Source organism: Periplaneta americana, chromosome 12, assembly GCF_040183065.1.
Source record: "Periplaneta americana isolate PAMFEO1 chromosome 12, P.americana_PAMFEO1_priV1, whole genome shotgun sequence".
In the NCBI taxonomy this organism is placed as follows: Eukaryota; Metazoa; Arthropoda; class Insecta; order Blattodea; family Blattidae; genus Periplaneta; species Periplaneta americana.
The window spans coordinates 9575057-9598710 of record NC_091128.1 but is presented as its reverse complement, the minus strand read 5'-3'; the positions used below and the strand labels follow the sequence as shown (position 1 = coordinate 9598710).

The window sequence follows — 23654 nt, the reverse complement described above, 5'->3', positions numbered from 1 at the left end:
AAACACCATAACATGATAACTTGGAGAACAGTCAACCTTCTTCTTATTGTCCGCCATTATTTACATTGCAAAAAAAAAAAAAAAAAAAAACCAGTGTCTCCAACAGAGTGTAATACGGAAAGTCGCGAAAAAGTAGTTGTAAAGTCGCTAGATTTCTCATTATCAACAAAGAAAGATTAAATTTTGTCACTATGGGGTGCTAAAAGGGTCACTAAATCCCTATTTAAGCAATTTAAAAGTTAAAAGAAATTGTTGTTGAAAAAGAGTTAAAATCGCTAGATTGGCAACACTGAACAAACCTGTATAACATGGTCCGCGCATCACGTATTTCACATGTTTATGCGATGTTGCCAAATCCTTTTCACGTGAACTTAGATTGCATTTGAACCAAGGTAATTTGATCGCAGAAAAGTTTTATACAATAGAAGAAGTGTCTGAACTCCATTTACTTTTCGATCTTCGGTTAAATCCAATCTTCGATCAAAATTGATCTTTAGTCAGGGAGTTTTATACAATTTAGCATTGCTAAGTTTTATAATTTATCATACCCACCTCTTCTTCTACTCGGTGGATGAATTAACTGCTATTCAAATAACCACAATTTACATAATAGGCTACATATTCTTTTTGCATTGCATAATACCACAAAATAAAGGTATTTAATTAAATAAATGTTACCTAGAAATTGGCTACACGAAACAGTTTTCTCACCCAATCTTAGATTAGTTCACTAAAGTTCTCAGAAAATGTTTGTTCCTTAATCAGTATCAATATTGTGGCAAAACAACGTAACAATAGCACTGTTTTGGAAACAGAATTGATACTTACTTACTGGCTTTTAAGGAACCTGGACGTTCATTGCCGCCCTCACATGAGCCCGCCATTGGTCCCTATCCTGAGCAAGATTAATCCAGTCTCTACCATCATATCCCACCTCCCTCAAATACATTTTAATATTATCTTCCCATCTACGTCTCGGCCTCCCTAAAGGTCTTTTTCCCTCTGGCCTCCCAACTAACACTCTATATGCATTTCTGGATTCGCCCATACGTGCTACATGCCCTGCCCATCTCAAACGTCTGGATTTAATGTTCCTAATTATGTCAGGTGAAGAATACAATGCGTGCAGTTCTGTGTTGTGTAACTTTCTCCATTCTCCTGTAACTTCATCCCTCTTAGCCCCAAATATTTTCCTAAGCACCTTAGTCTCAAACACCCTTAACCTATGTTCCTCTCTCAAAGTAAGAGTCCAAGTTTCACAACCATATAGAACAACCGGTAATATAACTGTTTTATAAATTCTAACTTTCACATTTTTTGACAGCAGACTGGGTGATAAAAGTTTCTCAACCGAATAATAACAGACATTTCCCATATTTATTCTGCGTTTAATTTCCTCCTGAGTGCCATTTATATTTGTTACTGTTGCTCCAATATATTTGAACTTCTCCACCTCTTCAAAAGATAAATTTCTAATTTTTATATTTCCATTTCGTACAATATTCTCGTCACGAGACATAATCATATACTTTGTCTTTTCGGGATTTTCTTCCAAACCTATCTCTTTACTTGCTTCCAGTAAAATTCCCGTGTTTTCCCTAATCGTTTGTGTATTTTCTCCTAACATATTCACGTCATCCACATAGACAAGCAGCTGATGTAACCCGTTCAATTCCAAGCCCTCTCTCTTATCCTGTACTTTCCTAATGGCATACTCTAGAGCAAAGTTAAAAAGTAAAGGTGATAGTGCATCTCCTTTTCTTTAGCCCGCAGTGAATTGGAAAAGCATCTGACAGAAACTGACCTATACGAACTCTGCTGTACGTTTCACTGAGACACATATTAATTAATCAAACTAGTTTCTTGGGAATAACAAATTCAGTCTGTATTGATACAGCCATTAAAGGTTAGAAGAATTAGGTACTGGTACGACTTTCGTTTGATAAGATGGTGTCTAATGTAGGGTTACCATATTCTGAAATGTGAAAATGCTGATACATTCCTTTCACCAACGAACTCCTTGTACCAATTTCGTTATTTATATCCCTTTCGCAACTTCTGTATCTAGATCTAATTCTCTTTAACAATTCCTTGTTACTGTAGAAATAGACAAACATACGCTGCATGTAAAATGTCTTAAGTTAAATTTCCATAAAACAAGTCTTTTCACAGAATGTATGGTAAGACACATCCATGAAATTTAATAACTTACCAGTACTTGATAAGTCCACTGCTATTTACAGTGAACGAAATGAAGGATGTATCTGGATGAACAGCACTTACCCTACATACTTACTTACAAATGGCTCTTAAGGAACCCGGAGGTTCATTACCGTCCTCACATAAGCCCGCCATCGGTCCCTATCCTGTGCAAGATTAATCCAGTCTCTATCATCATACCCCACCTCCCTCAAATCCATTTTAATATTATCCTCCCATCTACGTCTCGGCCTCCCTAAAGGTCTTTTTTCCTCCGGTCTCCCAACTAACACTCTATATGCATTTCTGGACAGCACTTACCCTACACGTTTAACAATTATATACACTGCAATACATTTCTCACAGCTCACAGCAACATCAGACTAAGCGAAACAAAAATGAATAAATAATACTTCAACATGAGAAAATGCGGACAAATTAGAGGCTTTCCAAAAATGTAAACACACGACTGTTTTTATTATCATAAAGCGGACTTGTCCGCATAAACGCTGACGTATGGTAACCCTAGCCCAATGAGAACACTGAGTGAGTGATAAGAGTCCAATTCTTGAGGCCGTAAGAGAGGGGGCGAAAAAAGCAACAATTTGATCAAACGGAAAATTTTCCGAAAAAAAACATAGTGGAAAATTTTTCTTATCACATCAGTACATATTAGTGTTAATGGAAATTTGAATCTGTGTAGGTAGTGTTCTGTGCACAATGTGTAAAACAACTTGGGTATCATAGCAGCATGGAGACATAATAAATATAATGAAATGAACTTCACGTTGGACTATTAAAACCCATGAAATCAAAGTTCGTGGGCGGGGGGGGGGGGAAGACTAAGTACAGGTAAGCAAATAATTAAGGGGCGGAATTGGGTAATATAGTGAAAAAAAGTATTATTCCGATTGTAACTTTAGCTGCATTGAAAGGATCAATTGCTCTCCTGAAGCATCACCTATATTCGAAATGAAACCAAGTTCATTAGCATTCTTTACTTTTTTGTAACACTTGCCTCTCTAAAACTAGGTATATTCCCACCAATCACAAAATGTATTTGCAGCTATGTACTTGTAGGAGTTTCATTGTCAAAACAAAATTAATGGTTCACTGAACTTGTAAACATTTATATGGTTAAGTACTCTTTGTCCCTTGTGGCAGCTCACGAATAGTGAGAAGATTTCTAAATTAATAAAATATAAATCCTTTAAAATGGTCTCTGATAAATTATCTAAAAACTACATTACACAAAATTTCATACTACGTATTTATGGCTTTGTCAGCTGCTGTGACGTCATTTTTAAAGCTCAGGTGCACAGTGTTTTTAAATGACACTAAACTATGATTGCAATTTCGTCTAACTTTAATTTTTTGTTTTATTCTGTACAAAAAGTTATATATTTTCGCAACTATTAATACTATATGCATGATATTTGGTGTACACATTATTTACGCTATTAGGAAACTTTTTTCTGGAAAATAACTCTGTTATTTTGTCGTATTTGAAAAATATGTTTCCATATTTCTACAGACTTACTTTCAAAATTCATTCTTAAAAGTTAAAATTTTCACCTTAAAATTTTTGAAAGCCAATATCAAAACTATGTTGCGGAAGTATTAAAGAACGTGTTTCTAGAAGTAAAATGTCATAGAAATTTTGATCTTTAAAAATGCATCAGATATATTCAATTTATTACAAAGTACAGTGTAGTGAACAGTGTGACACTTATCATGCATTGGAATGTAACAAGAGATCAGTATTGCTGACTCAACTTTGTACAGACTAGAGTCGAATGGACTTCTGCCCATTGGACGCTTTATACATTACTACTACTACTACTACTACTACTATTATTATTATTATTATTATTACAACTAAAACGATAGAGTTCGAAGTAAATCCCGAAAAGACTAAGTATATGATTATATCTCGTGACCAGAATATTGTACGAAATGGATCTATAAAAATTGGAGATTTATCCTTCGAAGAGGTGGAGAAGTTCAAATATCTTGGAGCAACAGTAACAAATATAAATGACACTCGGGAGGAAATTAAACGCAGAATAAATATAGGATATGGCTATTATTATTCAGTTGAGAAGCTTTTGTCATCTAGTCTGCTGTCAAAAAATCTGAAAGTCAGAATTTATAAAACAGTTATATTACCAGTTGTTCTGTATGGTTCTGAAACTTGGACTCTCACTTTGAGAGAGGAACAGAGATTAAGGGTGTTTGAGAATAAGCTTCTTAGGAAAATATTTGGGGCTAAGAGGGATGAAGTTACAGGAGAATGGAGAAAGTTACACAACACAGAACTGCATGCATTGTATTCTTCACCTGACATAATTAGGAACATTAAAGCCAGTCGTTTGAGATGGGCAGGGCATGTAGCACGTATGGGAGAATCCAGAAATGCATAAAGAGTGTTAGTTGGGAGGCCGGAGGGAAAAAGACCTTTGGGAAGGCCGAGACGTAGATGGGAGGATAATATTAAAATGGATTTGAGGAGTTGGAATATGATGGTAGAGACTGGCTTAATCTTGATCAGGATAGGGACCAATGGCGGGCTTATGTGAGGGCGGCAATGAACCTGCGGGTTCCTTAAAAGCCAGTAAGTTTTTCTTTATTATTACATATTCATTTTAGTGAATTCCGTATCCTGTTTGTTGTTTTCCTAAAATTAGGGCCCCATTTTTTTTTTTCAAAAAGTAATATCGAATTTGAATTGCTGAAGCGATGATTGTTCTATATACAAAAAATGGACATTGTGCATCAATTATAGAAGAAAGTAAATTTTACCTTCCCCTCTGCTTAAGATAATAAGCTAATGAATTCATCTCTCTCTCTTGTATGGAAGAGGGACCTGAAGGTTTACACTGCAGCTTGAGGCTTATTGTTCTTACCATTCCTATTTTGTGAATGATTGGGTAGCGAAATGGCCGTGCTCTTGAACAAGTACAGCATGCCACACTGTGAACCTAACCTGGGCTATGGTAAGTTATGTGAATTAAGATGGCGAAATGAATCCGAGGTCCAACGCCGAAAGTTACCCAGCAATTCTGCTTCGATTCATTGAGGGAAAACCCCAGAAAAACCCAAACCAGGTAACTTGTCCTAACCAGGATTCGAACCTGGGCCCGCTCGTTTCACGGCCATACGCGCTTACCATTACTCCACAATGGTGGACTAATGAATTAATTACATGAAGTAATGTCATTAATGGTCTCAGTTAATTTTATTTTATCACCCTGGTAGCAATTGTTTCTTACCTGTGGGAAAAGTTGTTTGACGTATTCTCGCTTTTGCAGCGAGCTGACAGTGGTGTACACGGTGCAGCCCGTGTGCAGAGCCAGTCTGATGGCCGCCTGCCCCACGGCCCCGCTGCCTGAGTGGACCAGCAACGACTCGCCCTTCTTCATCTTCCCTATCAGCACCAGCGCGTAGTATGCCTGCTCATAACAATACAAACAGTCAGTCATGCGAAACATCAACCTTCAGTTGGCTTCCAGTGTGATCAACAGATTCCTCCACACACAAACAAGCATGTAACACAGTTAGGATATCAGCTGACTGCGAACTACTAAGATGTGGATAAACTTAAAGAACTGTGATAGATTATCTTCAAGTTCGCCTCTCTGATGCCCAGTTTCTGAAAGACAGTTACCTGTACATACAGAGTTATCTATGTTTTAACGTGCTTAAAATGAGTTTCCGAAACAACGGTTATCGTTATCTTTACAGTTATCTGTGCTTCAACTGGTAACTGGGTGAATATTCTGAAATGGGTAAACTGTATGTCCCGGCTGATTTAAGGAGTTTTTTGAAAATGTTAACTGATTACTTTTGCGTTTAATTAACTAACTCTCACATGTTTTAGTTGGAAACAAAGTATAAAAGGATTAATTAAAAAATTTATAATTAAAAAATAACTTCCAAATGTCAAAATGTAACTACGGTCCCTATGTCCCCAACTACATTTTACTCTGTTTTACTAAGTTTTTCTCGGAATGTTTCGATTTGATTTTATTTCCTCGGCCAAGATTATAAAAATAAATAGTTAAAATACTTATGAAAGACAGGAATTGTTGTTTGTTTAATTCTGAAAGGATACAACTTTAACGTAAAGTTTGTCCCCAAAACTTTCGTAACGTCAGTCCCTCGAAATAAAAGAGCTACACAAAAGACAATTTTGTTTCATGTGGTAAATTTTAACGGTTGGTAGTGATGAGAGGTCAACTTGGCGCCAGTTGAAAAACTTTTCGTCCATTATCGTAATTTATTTTATTGGAAAATACAAAAATCATCACTGATGACTGAATGTTATGTTTGTTATTGGTAACACCAGTCCCTGGTGGCATTAAATATAGTTTGTATATACAAAACTTTCGTAGTATGTGCAAAACATTACAATGTTTGTCGACTAAAAAATCTAACCTCCATGACATTTTTAAAGATTTATTTTGTCAGAACTATTGCGATTGCGGAAATTATACTAATTTGTAACACAATGGTCCCTGTAACGTTGGTCCCTTTATTGTGGGATGAGAATTCATTTAACATAAAATTATTAAATACTGGTGTATAAAGTAACTTCGAATATTATTTCATGTGATTGTATATAGGAAAGAAAAAAAGTCTGATGACGAAAGTAGGAAATATGAAAGGGAGAAGATACGTAGGCAGAGGGCAAATATGACTGAAGAGGAGTTGTAGAAAAAAAGGGACTATGGCAAAGAATATAAAAAAAAGAAATAAAATAGCAGATATGACTGATCGTGAAAAAAAGAAATGTTCGAAGACAAGTGAAATCTGAAGTACAGAAGTTTAGAAGATAGCTTAAACAATGGGCTGTAAGGGAAAGATAACAACAATCCCTTGGCTTTTTTTTTAAATTAGAAAATCTCACAAAAAAATTTTTTAAGCTCAACTGATACCAGGATCTTCAATAATAGGAGCAAATGTAACCAATGTGAGAAAAAAGTGCACAATTTAATATAATATATTTTTTACAGTTTTGTTATTCATATTTGCCCATTTCAGAATATTCACCCAACTATGCTTCGGCCTGTAGTTACCTGGCTGTTAGTACTGATTCGAACAAATACTGACATATGATGCTACTGCATTACTGTTTTGTGAACTATAATAACCGATATTAAATAATAATATACATCACAATAAATTGATTTACTATATTATCTGTATAGTTTTAAAAATTTGGCGTTTTATTTACATAACTTATGGTAAATGTTTTACTTTCTATGACATATTAGGATAATAATGTGTGTTTGTAAACACAATTTTGAACATCTCAAGTTTAATTTTCGTCATCAACTAAAGATTCCATGTCGTTAGTGGAGGAATATTTTATTCTTGGGTGTTCTTACCAATGCCAATGGTATTTCAGACTCTGAAAAGTCGATTTGAAGACATGAAAGCATTCACATGGACGAATGTAAAATATTTTGACATGTTTATCAGTATGGCTGCCATAGCTGAATACGGTTGCAGTTATGAAGCAGAAGTTACATCTAGCCCTCTTCACTAGAATTATTTACCTCGATGATCACGTAAAATACCAACAATTATTCCTTTTTAATCATTTACGATTGAGATAGAAGTGTACAAACACACTATTGTTAATCACACGGTTCTATCAAGTCTCACATGTATTGCTTTCTACACAGGGGTGAGCAAAATGCTGATACCTCAGTACTTTAAATACAAATACAAAACTCTTCTAAAAATCACCAAAATACATTTACATTCAAAATACTCGAAATACATTTACGTTTCAAATATCATTGGTCGAATAGGGCCAGTATGAGTCGGTATGGTATACTGGAAGTAAAATAAGATACCAAAAACCATACTGGTAATCAGTGGCGGCTCGTGGGTATTGAATTAAGGGGGGCTGCATACAAAAATAAACCAAGCAACTTACTTTATTTAAAGATTAGTTCCATGCGCCTTATCTTGTAAGTTGTGTTTAAATGAGACAGGCTCATGTTAGTAGATCTACTGGCATTTAAAAGAATCCTGCGGAAAAATTCCGGCACACCGGCGACGCTGATATAACCCTTGCTGTTGCGAGTGTCATTAAATAAACCATAATTTAATTTTTTATATGCAGATTTTAACCTTAGAAATATCTAACTGGCGATGTTGTAGTTGGTTGTATAATATATCTACATGATACATCAATAAATGAAAAAAATAACTGAGCCAGAAATTGAATTCAGGATATTCAAGAGTACGCACCAGGGCGCTTGCCTCATTTATTGTGATGTTGTTAGATGTTTCATATTCCATTATGGTTTGAAAACATTCTAGCAATGGCTCCTTCTTTTCATGAACAACATTTACTGTTCTTATTTTAAATCCACCTTGTTGTCCCAGCTGATGGAATTGTCTTTGAAACACATTAATCTAATACAGATCGAAAGAAGAAAGCAGGGATACTGGATAAAAAAATATGCAAGCCTTTGTATTTTGTTTCGTGGCTCTTTCCATTATGAGATTCAACTGATGGGCACTTAATTTCACATTTCTCCTGAACTGTTAAGGTACTGAACTGAATAGACTGTAAATATTGAACAGAATTAAACATTGTCGCACTTGTTATACTCACAACATTAAAGAAAATGTATTTAAAACTGTGCGCTACTGACAAACTGCTGCAGATTTTGCAGCGCCTGGAAACTCTGGATTCGCGGCGAGGGGCAGCAGGGGGAGGGGTAAAACTAACGCGCAAAGCATCCGAGACGAGACTGGCAGCTCCAGGGGAGGAAGTGGCTTCACCAATCCGTCCTTGTCTCTGGTTTCGCTCTGGCAGCACCAGGGGAGGAAGTGACTTCACTAACGATTGCGTGCATGTCATTGAGAGCGAAATTAAAAAAAAAATCGAGCCGCTAGATAGAGACTGTATAATAAATGTTTTTCACAACATAAAACGAGACAAGAGCCACAAATGTCTGGGGGTGCTGCAGCTCCGCAGCCCCTCTTCGAAAGCCGCCCCTGCTGGTAATATAAATTTAAAACTGACTGTCATTTAGTTTACAATCAATTATGCTAACCAATAGAGTCGTCACACTGTACCTTCTCTTAGACATTCCTGTAGTAGTGTGTCATATCTTATACAGAGTGACCCGTAAGTAATGTCATTAATTACAGGGGGTTATTCTTTGGGATACTTCAAACAAAAAACTTTAATATAATCTATCTTATTTTTGCTTCATTTTCGAGATAAAAATTGTTTTATATGAAACATTTCACAGCGTGTTTTGGAAAGCCGTTCATTTAATTCCCAACATGCTCAGTCAATTTAAGAGAGTAGTGTATTATGATAATAAATGATTGAAAGAATTTTAGTTTTGTCCTTTAAATGTGCAGAAATTTGATCTGAACTAATGAAACTTCTCGTTATGTGTGTAGTTTGTGTATTTGTCGTTTGTTTCCTTTGTATAGTATGAGTATGTCATCTACGTATCTGTGCCAGTATATTATGTTGTCTGCATATTTGTTGTGTTCATTGTTGAGTATGTATGTTTGTTCTATGTTGTGTAAAAATATCGCTGCTAGTATGCTGGATATGGGTAATCCCATTGGCAATCCTTCTGTTTGTGTGTAGTATTTTTTGTTGTGTGTGAAATAGTCTTGCTTTGTTATGATGTCTGTGATTTTGATGATTTCTTCGATGTGTTCTTGTGGTGTGTTGTTGTCTATGAGCATTTGTTTTAGTATCTGTAATGTGTCTTGTATCGGTATATTAGTGTATAAGTTAGTGATATCGAAAGATGCTAGTGTTGCACTGTGTGGAATGTGTTGTTGTTTTGTTCTTTCTTTTTAGATAGACGTAAATATCTAATAATACAGTACCTACATAGAAACTATAATTCACGAAAATATTTATATAACAGAAAATAATGTAATAAATCATTAATAAAATTATATAGTCAACCAAAAACTTCATTACTGTAATTATATAAGCATCTTATTTTATTTTTAACACTGAAAGGAACTCACGGTTGCATATGCCATGGGCACTGTGGCAGCGTCCTCCAGTGTCCAATTGTTGGGCACATTCCAGAGCAGGTCCTTGTGGGCCAGAAACATGGACCCCAGAGCGCAGGACGGCACTATGCCCATCACACGATGACCCCTTGTGTTACGGCCAGAGAACTCCATTCCTTCTACTCCATCCTGTCACAACAGAAGCAATCATCAACTTCAAATATATATGATCTTATTTAACTTTGTTGCCCATGTCAATACAGCACAAGGACGGGACCCACAAGCACGTAACATCCAAAGCCTTGTACTGAATGTTTTCGGAGGAGCAAGAGTAGAGATACTGTACTGGGAATAATAATTGAGGGGTTTGCCGGAAAAAGGGCGTATATGTCAATATGGCGAATTGAGATACATGCTATCTAAGATTTTAAAACGCACCTGAATAAAATGTTATACACGCACGTAGCCCTGTCCTGTAGGTATGTACAGTACAATCAAAACAAAATTTCGCTACTATAATTATTCATTACATTTTAAACCGTTTTCCCGAAGAAGGGCATGTAGATCTATCCGCCTTTCTTCTGGCAAAGCCCTCAATTATGAAGATAGTTCAACTGAAACAAGTATCTAGACATTTTAATGAAGAAACTAAACTGAAACAACTTCTAGATATTTTAAAAGGTGGATAATGGAGGTGGTGGCCAGAAAAAGGGCAAATAGATTTATGTTCCTGTTTTCTTCCCATCAGCTTACATTATTTTCCATACTTTTCTCTATAACCTCTGCAATTCCTGTTTCAGTCTAACACTTTAAAGGCCAGAGCAGCAGTTTGAATGAATCATTGCACAGCTGATATCTGCTGCAAAACGATGACAGTAGAACTAATTCATGTTTTTATAACTTGTAATATGTGATAAAATCAGTACAGAGAAGATACAAACCCAGGTGCTTCAGAAGAGCAAGAAATGAGTTCCGATATTTAGGATGACACAAAGTTTTATATACTTACTTATGGCTTTTAAGGAACCCGGAGGTTCATTGCCGCCCTCACATAAGCCCGCCATTGGTCCCTATCCTGAGCAAGATTAATCCAGTCTCTATCATCATATCCCACCTCCCTCAAATCCATTTTAATATTATCTTGCCATCTACGTCTCGGCCTCCCCAAAGATCTTTTTCTCTCCGGCCTCCCAACTAACACTCTATATGCATTTCTGCATTCACTCATACGTGCTACATGCCCTGCCCATCTCATACGTCTGGATTTAATGTTCCTAATTATGTCAGGTGAAGAATACAATGCGTGCAGTTCTGCGTTGTGTAACTTTCTGCATTCTCCTGGAACTTCAACCTTCTGCTCTCCAGTACTTTTGAATAAAATTAATGTAATGAGAAAAATTATAAGTAATTCAGAATGTGAGAATTATAGTGAAGAAACAAATTAACTTTCTCAAATAGAAAGAAAATTTCAAAGCAGTTTATCTCAAAATATGCTTCCCATGTATGTGCCCTTTTTTTCCAGTCATAGCCTCAATTGAATACCTCGGTGCAAAAACTGGTCAAGTCCAATTTTTTTTTCAAAATCGACATTTAGTATGCACTGCATAGACAAATATATGCTGCACACTTTTGTGCTAGAATCCATCAAGTATGACTTTTAGTAACGTCTCTACAGTTGAAAAGGGCTTGACTGTTTTACTGAATTACGTCAGAAACAGATGGATCTTCCTGCTAGATAGAAGGTAGGTCAATATTCTTTCCCTACAGCCCTATATTTCAGTACCAATTTTAACTACAGCTTTGTCCTCCCAAGACCAGATACTAGTAGAGCTTTTGCCTGGTGATCCAGAGTTGCACTCGGGCGTGAGTTCGATTCCCGCTCAGACTGATTATCTGGTTGGGTTTTTCCGAAGTTTCCCCAACTGTAAGGCGAATGTCAGATAATCTGTGGCCAATCCTCGGCCTCATCTCGCTACCGCCAATTTCATTGACGCTAAATAACCCAGTAGTTGATAGAGCGTCATTAAATAACCAAGTTAAAAAACTATTATAAGCTTACCTACTCTCATTGGCTGCACTAAACACTTTAAGCTTTAAAATATATTAACAATAATAATTGTGTGAAAATATACAGTGTGTTTCTAAATTAGACTGACAAACTTTGGGATCAGATAGATAACTTTCTTTCAAACAGTTTTTGTTAAGAAACCCATGGGCTGCTACACTTCCTTTCAGAGCAAGCAGGGCTTATGTCATTACATGGCTAAATCTTACAGGAAGGGATTGAAGTAAATAGTTACGTGAAAAGTGAATAAACAAATCATTGATGTTACAGGCACAATTTACTGATCCGAACAAAAAAAAAAAAAAAAAAAAACAAACAAAACAAACCGTATGAAAAGGAAAAACACTCACTTCAGTGTCTTTTTTTAGTAAGTTATTTTATGACGCTGTATCAACATCTCAGGTTATCTAGCGTCTGAATGAGATGAAGGTGATAATGCCGGTGAAATGAGTCCGGGGTCCAGCACTGATAGTTACCCAGCATTTGCTCGTATTGGGTTGAGGGAAAACTCTAGAAAAAACTTCAACCAGGTAACTTGTCCCAACCGGGATTCGAACCCGGGCCACCTGGTTTCCCGGCCAGACACACTAACCGCTACTCCACAGGTGTGGACACTTCATTGTTAAATTAGCAGTATGGACCCAATGCTTTATTGTCTCATCACTACAACAAGTGCTGGAACACACGTCCATTGACTTCCAGACAAGCATTGCATCGATGTGCCATACTTTTTTACGATGAAAGAGTAATGGAACGAAGAAAAATTCTCTCCGGCGCCGGGATTTGAACCCGGGTTTTCAGCTCTATGTGCTGACGCTTCATCCACTAAGCCACACCGATTCCATCCCGGCTTCGGAAGAATCGTCTCAGTTTTAAGCTCCAACTCTTGGGTTCCCTCTAGTGGCCGCCCTCTGCACTACGTCATAGATATCTATGAACCTAGGACCGAAGACCACACATGTGCTGAGGTGCACTCGTTATGAGTGACTAGTTGGCCGGGATCCGACGGAATAAGCGCTGTCTTAAATCACAAAGTGATTTACGCATAGCATATATTATTATAATGTACCGAAGTACATATGATATTTCCATGCAGATATTCTGCGTCATCATACGATGAAAGAGTAAATGAAATTAGTGCCATACTTTGTCATACCCTTTCAGAGACGCGAGGCATTTCCCTGATTTCAGCTGCTGTGCAGACAGTGAGTGTTGCAAGGTCTTCTTCAGAGTCAACAGGGGTTTCATAAACCACAGGTAATCAAATTGGTTTAATGCATGATACCGAGCTGAGGGAATAAACAAACCGGGTCAAAGAATGATACTCCACTGATGGAGTAAACAAACTGGGTGGTAGCATTAAACCCCACTTGCACTGAAACGAAGCGTCCTAGCCCATGGGTTCCTTAATGAAAAATGTTTGAAAGAAGGTTATCAATCCAACTGAAAAGTTTGCCAGTCTATTGAAAGAAGGTTATCAATCCAACTGAAAAGTTTGCCAGTCTAATTTAGAAACACCCTGTATAATACAAGTAATATATATTACATACAGGTGAACTGTAAGTACTGTCATTAATTTCAAAGGGTTATTCTATAAGAAATTTCAAACAAAAAGTTTAAAACAATTATTTTGCTCGTTTTTGCCTCCTTTCCGAGACAAAAATTGTTTTATATCAAACATTTAATATCGTGTTTTGGGAAAGCCAATTATTTAATTCCCACACTTGGGAGGAAATTAAACGCAGAATAAATATGGTAAATGCGTGTTATTATTCAGTTGAGAACGAGTCAAATCATCCTTCATGAAAAGAGTACTAGGAGTAGGAAGAACAACTCTCTCGAGACTAACATACGAACTAATGAAGGAACGCTTCTTCATCGAAGATATTAGAACACAACTCTGCATGCTGAAGACCCCAGCATACGAGAAAGCCCTGGAAGTACTCAGAGGAAAGAAGAACGCCATCTGGAGTGAGTTCTACATAACAGACGCCATGACAACCAGAGGCTGGGCAAACACAAACTACGAACTGAGACACACAGTGACCCATTACGCAGTACATGATTTTCACCATAAGATCTGTGCCACCAAGAGATACCACAAACCCAACGACGAATGTGTGTGTGAATTGTGTCAGAAGCCGTGTGGACAATATCACGTTGAAAACTGCCGTGAAAGGAAAACCTCGTTCACAAACTTCTGCAAAGACTAAGCTACAAATCCTATGCACATTGTGCGCATTTCATTTCATTCATTATTCGGTTGAGAAGCTTTTGTCAAAAAATCTGAAAGTTAGAATTTATAAAACAGTTATATTACCGGTTGTTCTTTATGGTTGTAAAACTTGGACTCTCACTTTGAGAGAGGAACAGAGATTAAGGGTGTTTGAGAATAAGGTTGTTACGAAAATATTTGGGGCTAAGAGGGATGAAGTTACAGGAGAATGGAGAAAGTTACACAACGCAGAACTGCACGCATTGTATTCTTCACCTGACATAATTAGGAACATTAAATCCAGACGTTTGAGATGGGCAGGGCATGTAGCACGTATGGGCAAATCCAGAAATGCATATAGAGTGTTAGTTGGGAGGCCGGAGGGAAAAAGACCTTTAAGGAGGCCGAGACGTAGATGGGAAGATAATATTAAAATGGATCTCAGGGAGGTGGGATAATGATGATACAGACTGGATTAATCTTGCTCAGGATAGGGACCGATGGCAGGCTTATGTGAGAGCGGCAATGAACCTCCGGGTTCCTTAAAAGCCAGTAAGTAAATAAGTAAATAATATTTAGTAGAATCCTGTGTGTTACAGAAGTTCAAGGCATTGAATTCAAATCATTCTATGTACTGAACATTGTATCTTAATGTTCTTGTTATGCGTAAACCATATCTCATAGTTTACATTTTCTCTCAATTACAGCATTCTTTCAGAATCACTTGAAAAGTGCAAAATGAGGGGTTCTACTGTATACAAGAACGATTTTTACGAATATTATTTAATTGGAATACTTTTGTAAACAGTTCAATGGGAATATATGTGAAGGTATTGTCCAAGAGTAGAGATTTTAACATGAAAAATTATGAAGATAATTTGACTGGAATAAGTTTATAGAGATTTTAACGCGAATAATTATTAAGTTTGAAGATATTTGAATGGCAACAAGTGTGAAGACATTACAATGAATATAAGTTCGTACTGGTAGGCTACCTATTTTGACGTAATATCTTTATAAATTATTTCAGATCTCGTAAATAAAAATGACACACTTCTGATATAATAGCAGACACGTGACGGACAACTTCATTAAATTTAGTGTGAATTCACCTGAATTAAACAAGAACGAATGAGAACATACTGTCACCTGAAGTGGCTGACCAGTAGCAGTTTCTATGTCAAGTTTTTTTGGTTGCAGTCAGTACATCGCGGAAGTTGAGTCCAGAATTATAGACGTGCACCAGCTCCTCTGCAGGCTTGGCTACAACACTGTAACACAACCATTTCTATCTTAGTACATATCACTTAGTTAAAACAAACAATAATATGACTGCCTGAAGCATTCACAGGCCCACGATATGACAATTATTATGATAACAGATTTTAAGTTGTTTGTATTTCATGATTTTTTGTTTTTTCTAGTTTCCAAAAATTAAATGAAATAAAATATTCATAACCAATTATTATTTCGCATTACGAGGCACATATTTGCATTTTTACATGAAACGTCTATGTTCGAAGTGTGAGAGAGAAAAATCAAGTTTTGATGGAGAAATCGTTGCAATAAGTGGAAGTCTCAGGAATCTTCTACGCCACATCAATCAATTTAAGAATGCAGTTATATTGTCAGACTCCAAAGCAGCTATTCTATCAATAGTCTCTAAACACACACCTTCATCTCAAAGAGCAGAAATAACTAAAATGCTCTCTCAATGATTATCATTCAATAAAAGAATTGTATTCCAATGGATACCATCCCACTGTGGAATCCTGGGAAACGAGAATGCGGATGCTTTAGCAAAGAAGGGCAGCACTGCTACTTACAGACCTGTTACTAAATCTACATATTACTCTGTGAAGAGATTTATTAAATCTACATACTTAGACTTCAACAAACAAAATTTGATAACACAATCCCAAGGGAAAAAATGGAACTCTCTGCATCATAATCCACAGTTAATTCCCGATTTACCACGAAAATCGTCTGTAGCTGCATTTAGATTGGCAACAGGCCATGATTGTTTGGCCAAACACCTGCATAGAATTGGAATATATCAGTCCCCTAACTGCCCATTGTGCAACTCAAACCAAGAAATGGATTCGGAACACCTCAAAATCTGTGCTTCAGTGGCTGGCCATGACAATATCTTTGAAAAATATTGGAGTGCAAGAGGTCAAATGACTTTATTGTCAAACGCCTGGCATTAGAAAACAACAACAACATATACTTATCAGGGGCGTATTTTGCGGACTACCGGGGCTACCGGCAGTAGCCCAAGGAAATTACAAAAGAAAAAGTTTATAATATAACATAATGTCATAATTTTGTATTACCATATTAGTTTTACCACAGTAATTAAAATTAAAGTAATTGTTAGATTTATATGCGCTCTCTGCTCTTGAAAAGAAACAAGTTGTCAAGGCGGCATCGCTGGAGAAACCGCTTGCTACGTGAGGTAGCCTGTGACCGTACCGCACACGCTGTCCTGTCGCACAACTGCCCGTCCCCCCCTCTCCCTTCTGTTTCCATCGTGCAATGTAGGCCGGGCGAGTTCCCACTCTCATGATCGGTTTCTTCGCAGGCGCGAAGCAGCAATAGCTTAGTACGCTAGCTCATGAATGTGATTGTGTTCTTGCAGTGCATTATTTTAAATCTGTGATTTGTTCGAGTGTCTAAGAGTTATATTAATTGTGAATTATTAAGTTTTTAATTTCCCAATTAAGTGATATTGTGAAAAATATGGCAGAACAAGTTTCTGGAGAGGTTTGTGTTGAAAATGACTGTGTAATAGAAGGTTTATTAAAAGTGCCTTTTAACCGTCGTACATAACAATCAACATACGTCCCAATCAAGACGTCTGGAATTCACATAAATATGTAAGGAATTTTATTATAGGGATTTTAAAATATATTTTGTGTAATAATAGGGTCAGTGGTAGCCCAAACCCTTTAACCAGTATACGCCACTGATACTTATGTATGTTTGTATAAAAATTTAACACCAAAGTTTTTGTAGGTGATTTTTAAATATAATTTTGCATTGAATAACAAACGTTAATTCCTGCCAATTTACATTTTCAGCTTCACATAGACTCTTCTAATGCACCCAATACTGAAAATTATTAAAAAAAAAAAATATTAATATGATTACAACTTAACCATCACTGGTCTTTTGGACCTCACCACGTTATTGGTGTCTCAATTATGGCACCACGTTAGTTAAAGGTTACGCAATATGGGATCTACAATCAACAATAATGCATTGAGGTTAGAAAATGTGACACAAATTTGTTTTTCCTTTCAGCACCTAAGCTAGGTAGAAAAATTAAGTTGGTACATACGCCACTGGATGCAGTCTGCCTTCCACCCACTCCAGGCTGGACAGGTCTCCCCTTGTCCTCACACTCACGTAGGCGTGAGGCACAGGGATGATCGGAGGGCTCGACATTGGCATGTGTCGGTACGATCCCCACTTTCCATTGTTGTACACGTTCATGACCAAGTCCTTGTTCAGTTGTTTTCGATAAAACGGCAAATTAATGTCAAACAGGGGCGCCAGTGTATCCAGAATGAAGAAACACCTGCAACATGAAGAAGTCACAACAATGTTTTTTTAATTGATGAACTAGTGGACTTACTCGTGTTAAATATGTAATATTCGTTCGGCTTACAGCTGTTTCAGTGCATCACGCACCATCATCAGAGCCTACTAGATCGCGGCGTCATCTCGAACTTCTCTGCCTGTTAGGAGGGTGTGTTTTATTGTTGGAATGTGTTGGATTGTGGAGTCGAATAGTGTGTGTGTACTGAAATTGATCTGTGTGTTGAAGATTTGATCAGGGTGTGTTTTAGTGTGTTTGTATATTTCGTATTGTTCTAATGTGTTGAGTTTTTGGTTCTTGGGTTGTGTGTGTAGGATTTCCATGTCCGTATTTATGTTATTGTATGTATGGTTGGCATTTGTTATGTGATCGGCGTATGTAGATGTGTTGTGTCCTCTGGTTATAGCTTTAATGTGTTCTTTGTAGCGAGTTTGGAATGATCTGCCTGTCTGTCCTATGTAGAACTTGTCGCAACTATTACTATTACATAATTAACAAGAGTAAGATTGCCATTTAATCAATTATTTATATTCAAGTGTTGAAAGTAGTGTACGAAAGATTCAACATGGATTTCTTGTCTATGATTGTCATCAAATCAAAAGCAAGAAATCTCAAATTTGAAAATGATATAACTGTGCCTGTATCAAATACTTAGTCCAGATTTAAGAGGCTGTGTTCTGAAAAACAGGCACATTTACGACATTAATTATTTTTTACTTTATAACTACTGGAAGATTTTTTATTTTTATCTTCAACGTCATGTTTCTAAATGCAAATTAAATGTATGTTAATAAGGCGTTTGGCAGCCAGGTAGCTCAGTTGGTAGAGCAGCTGGCTATGGACTGGAAGGTCCGGGGTTCGATCCCAGGTGGTGACAGGATTTTTTCTCGTTGCAAAACTTCCAGAACGGCCCCAAAGTTCACTCAGCCTCCTATAAAATTGAGTACCGGGTCTTTCCCGGGGGTAAAAGGCGGTCAGAGCGTGGTGCCGACCACACCACCTCATTCTAGTGCCGAGGTCATGGAAAGCCTGGGGCTCTACCTCCATGCCCCCCCCCCCCCAAGTGCCTTCATGGCATGTGACGGGGATACCTTTACCTCTAATAAGGCGTTTTGTTTTATTTGTAAATCATTTCGCGATCCCCCTCAGCTCTTTACACGACTCCCACTTTGGGAAGCACCGGTGTAGGGGAAAACCATAGTGCACAGAGTAACACACCTGACAAAGCTGCTCCCGGGCTGTCTGCGGATGTGTTCGACGAGGCCGACAATGCCGCTGAGCGCCTCACGCTGAGCCACCAGCACGATGCGGTGTGGAGTGATGCGGGCCAGCCAGTTGCTGTTCTGTGCCGACACCAAGACCATGTCCACAGCGGGCAGTGCTGGAGCCTGCAGTGAACAGTCATGATGCATTAGGGCAGGGACGAGCAAACTTATTTACACAAGGACCAAATAATAGTAATATACGTTACAAGAGCGGTATGTTGAAGTTTTCATGTTCGAGGAAAAGTTTGAAAAAGCGAAAAGTAGTTGACCTTTTTTAATTTCCGAGAATTGAAAGAAAACATACCGCTCGTGTATCGTATATTATTTTGTGCGAAGATCGTTTATTACATACCTGAAAGACGAATTTCTAATTAGTTGCAATGAAATATCCATCTTGGTTTCTGTTCAATGACGGAAAATTTGCAAAACAAAAATATCTATCTTCAACATTGTTGCTTTAAAATGTTTTCTGTGTTTACTATACTCCAGCAGGCCGTGATATACGTCTGTCTTTTTTTCCCCCAGTCTATGATGAGTCTGGAATATTGTTGATTTTTTCACGGCTTCCTTAATGTAACTTGCATCACGAATGCAGTAACTTAAGTGGAGTTGTAGAGTTTACTTAATTTTTGCAAATATTTAAAAACAATAATTAACAGTGCAATTTAGGTGAAATTGCAGCGGTAAGTTTCCAATTTATAATTATTACTATATTGAACGTCTCTAAAAGTAATATGTTAAAAGCCTAAAGCAGTAAAATCAATATGTCACTTAAGCGGTAAGAAGAGGGAAATTGTTATGTGTGTTAGGTTGGGAATACTGAATGTGGAATTTTAGACTTTCCGTGGATTGGTTTTGTAAGGAAACCAAGCAAATACGTACGATCTCGCACAAAAATAGTTATTTCTGGTACTTGTGAGGTAAGTGCATCTTTATTACGCCAATGGAAAGATTTAAGCATGAGGCGTCAGCCGAGTGCGATAAAGATCACGCTCACAAGTACCATACGCAATTTTATCCATGACCATAACGAAAAATTATGTTTTATAAAAGAAAATATGTTGAAAATAAGTCCTCATATAATCAGATATCATGGCATGGATTTTAGAACCGATATGTGTATTAGCTAGGACATGATGTAAGAGGCCATGATCAGTGAAGAATGGTATCACATACCATGGCATGGATTTTAGAATCGATACGTTACTAGGTAGGTCATGATGTAGGAGGCCATGATTAGTAAAGAGTGGTATCTAAGGCGTTGGATAAATAACAAATTATAATTAATTATATAATTTTAATACATATTTTTTCACTTTAAACGTGTATTTTCGTCTTTTTGAAGTTTCAGGGATTATTTAGAAGTGTTCACGGAACTAATGTGATTAAAATAATTTCACATTTTACTTCTGTAAACTTAAGAGGAATATTAAAACTTAATTAATCATCGTGTCTGTTTAGCTGAGTTGGCTAACACGTGTTGTTTTAAAATCGTATAAACCCAACTTCGTAGGTTCAAGTCTCCTTGCATCCCAAAAGGTAAATTATTACAAAATTTTAAAAAGATGCATATTAGATATGGATGTAATGTACAAATTACGACATAGCAGATAGAGAAAAGAGAAGGAGATTGAGTGTATGTATATTTAAGAAATGGTAATAAAGAAGTAGAGGTAGTGACATCTAGTAACTAATATATTAACTTCTTGAATGGAAAAGTATATGTGTGTGCCCGGGTACTAGGAAAATACTAATGAACTGTGAGATAAAGTTCAAACTGTGAGGTAAAGTCTTTATCTCACTAGTGGAATAAAGTAATGTTGAATAAAAGCCTACTTTACAAACGCAAAAGTATTTAGTAAAGGCATGTTTTTCGTTGTGGTCAGGGATAAAACAACTTTTTCTCCAGCTGAAGGCTTTTTCAATATTAATTTTTCATAATGTGAAAATGAATGTAATAAATTGTAATGAACTCATGAATAAATTAAAGTTAACACATTTTCTGAATAATGCAAAAGAATCATACATATCTAAAGATTTAGTGAAGATATCTTTCATGCCAGGGACTATAACAGACTGACCAACTCTCCCGTATTTTGTGGAAACTCCGCTGTATTTGAGCTACATTTTTTGGATCCTCCCGGCTTCCGTATTGATACCCTAACTTAATCCTCTCGTATTTTCCTTTATCAATCATGATCTCTAATTTTTTATGTTTGGTAGTATGTACACTGGGCTGCAAAAGAAATGCCGAATCGAAGTCACTATGGATTTGAAATATTATCGTGTTACAAGGACTTTGCTTAGGAAACAATAGAAATAGAGATATACAGGAGGCTTTGCATATTAAAACTCTGAACTGGCCTGAATTTTCTAAAGAGTTTTTTATTCCATGCAAAGGAAAAATGTATAGTTAAATGTTTCAATTAGATTAAAGTTTCGGTTCTGTATCTCTATTTAAAATAAAATTGATACTTTTTTTTTTGTTAATACAATATGAAACGTAACTGGCCATATATATCGACTGTAACAATGACGACAGCATCCATGGATAATAAGAAAGGCTGTGGAATACCATATAAGCTGCAGTTTCACTATTTTCGTGTAGCATTTTTATTAATGTTGTGAAATAAAAGTATTTATGAAGTATATCCATGCAGATTAGCATATTTAATACATCTGCAGACCGGAGAGAGAGATTTAGAATTTCTATTGTAAAAAATTTTATAAAACCTTAAACCCTTAGCAGGAATACGAAGACTGATATTGCTTATGAATGATTCACAATCAGTATCACCCTTAATGACTTTACAAAAAAATAAATAATCAAGATCTTGACATCTGACAAACTACAGCAATTAAAATATTTGCAATTAGTCTCATAGTTATAATCGGAATTTGGTAAAAATCTATAAGAACACAAGGAAATACATTTTCTTTGAATATTCTCCAGTTTAGCCGAGTCAGTGGAAGTAATAGAGTTCCATACTACAGATGCATATTCAACCTTGGATCTGACCAATGTATAGTATAAAATTAATAGACACATAGGAGTAGAAAAAGAATAAGTTATAGATCTAATTAGGCCGAGCATTCTTAATGAATGGGTATAAATATATGAAGGGTAGGCTACATGGAAAAAACGAACAATGTCGCATTTCCATTAAGGGTGAGATAATAATCTATTTCAGTATATTACTGCAACATTTATTGGTGTTTCTACTTGAAATGAAGGAAATGATGAGTTGTACCCGTGGCTTTAATTCTCCTTCACCACTTTTGGTAAAAATAACAGTAAACTTTGTAGTAGTACTATGAATTAGATAACGACATCACCCTTACAGGAATTGTGACATTGTTCATTTTTCCTGTGTACCCTTCATATTGCACATGCTCATGGAAATATAATTTAGAATCAAGTAAGACACCAATCTTTCCTAGTAATTATGACATAATAACAATAATAATAATAATAATAATAATAATAATAATAATAATAATAATAATATAACAGTAATAATAATAATAATAATAACAGTAATAATAATAATAATAATAATAATAATAATAATAATAATAATAATGACAATAATAGTAATAATAATAATAATAATAATAATAATAGTAATAATAATAATAATAATAATAATAATAATAATAATAATAATAATAATAATATAACAGTAATAATAATAATAATGATAGTAATAATAATAATAATAATAATAATAATAATAACAGTAATAATAATAATAATAATAGTAATTGTAATAATAACAATAATAATAGTAATAACAATAATAATAATAATAATAATAATAATAATAATAATAATAGTAATAATAGTAATAACAGTAATAATAATAAGTAATAATAATAATAATAATAAGTAATAATAATAATAATAATAATAATAATAATAACAACAAAGTTATTTATCCCATGGGACAGATTGAACACATAAGAGGACCGTATTTGGTCCACGGGCCGTAGTTTGCACAGCCTCTGCATTAGAGTATGGTCCTTCATAGATCATTACCTTTTTGAGCAACACAAGCTTCTCGTGCTCGCAAGTTTTCTCCATCACTACCTCTAACCGTGTGTCATTGAACCCAGGACTCTTGCTGTCTGGCTTCTCCCGTGCCAGGATATAGGCCCCATCTGACAGAACGTCCACAGCTGTTCGCAGCAGATCAGCATGCTGCAGGATGCTAGACGACATGATCAGTGTGCAGTACTTCTCTGCCGTCAGCTGGTGGTCCTTCACCTTCACTGACGACCCACGGTCTA

General features: G+C 36.2%; 2 protein-coding genes across 2 annotated transcripts in view; both read right to left on the bottom strand.

Moving 5' to 3' along the window:
- LOC138709936 (fatty acid synthase-like) overlaps window positions 1-13528 on the bottom strand; it is a 37170-nt gene extending 23642 nt beyond the window's left edge. Inside the window, exons 1-3 of the mRNA XM_069840625.1 lie at window positions 13427-13528; window positions 10228-10404; window positions 5472-5651 (exon numbers count right to left, since the gene is read on the bottom strand). Of these exons, the coding sequence (XP_069696726.1) occupies window positions 5472-5651; window positions 10228-10404; window positions 13427-13528 (459 nt within the window). The remainder of the gene's footprint in view (window positions 1-5471; window positions 5652-10227; window positions 10405-13426) is intronic.
- Window positions 13529-15640: 2112 nt separating this feature from the next.
- On the bottom strand, window positions 15641-23608 carry LOC138710014 (fatty acid synthase-like). Its single transcript, XM_069840681.1, has 4 exons — window positions 23404-23608; window positions 19318-19487; window positions 17839-18078; window positions 15641-15766 (listed from the first exon to the last, which is right to left on the bottom strand). The coding sequence occupies exons 1-4, from the start codon at window positions 23584-23586 to the stop codon at window positions 15676-15678; spliced, it is 684 nt and encodes a 227-aa protein (XP_069696782.1). The 5' UTR covers window positions 23587-23608; the 3' UTR covers window positions 15641-15675.
- Between the last annotated feature and the right edge of the window lie 46 nt (window positions 23609-23654).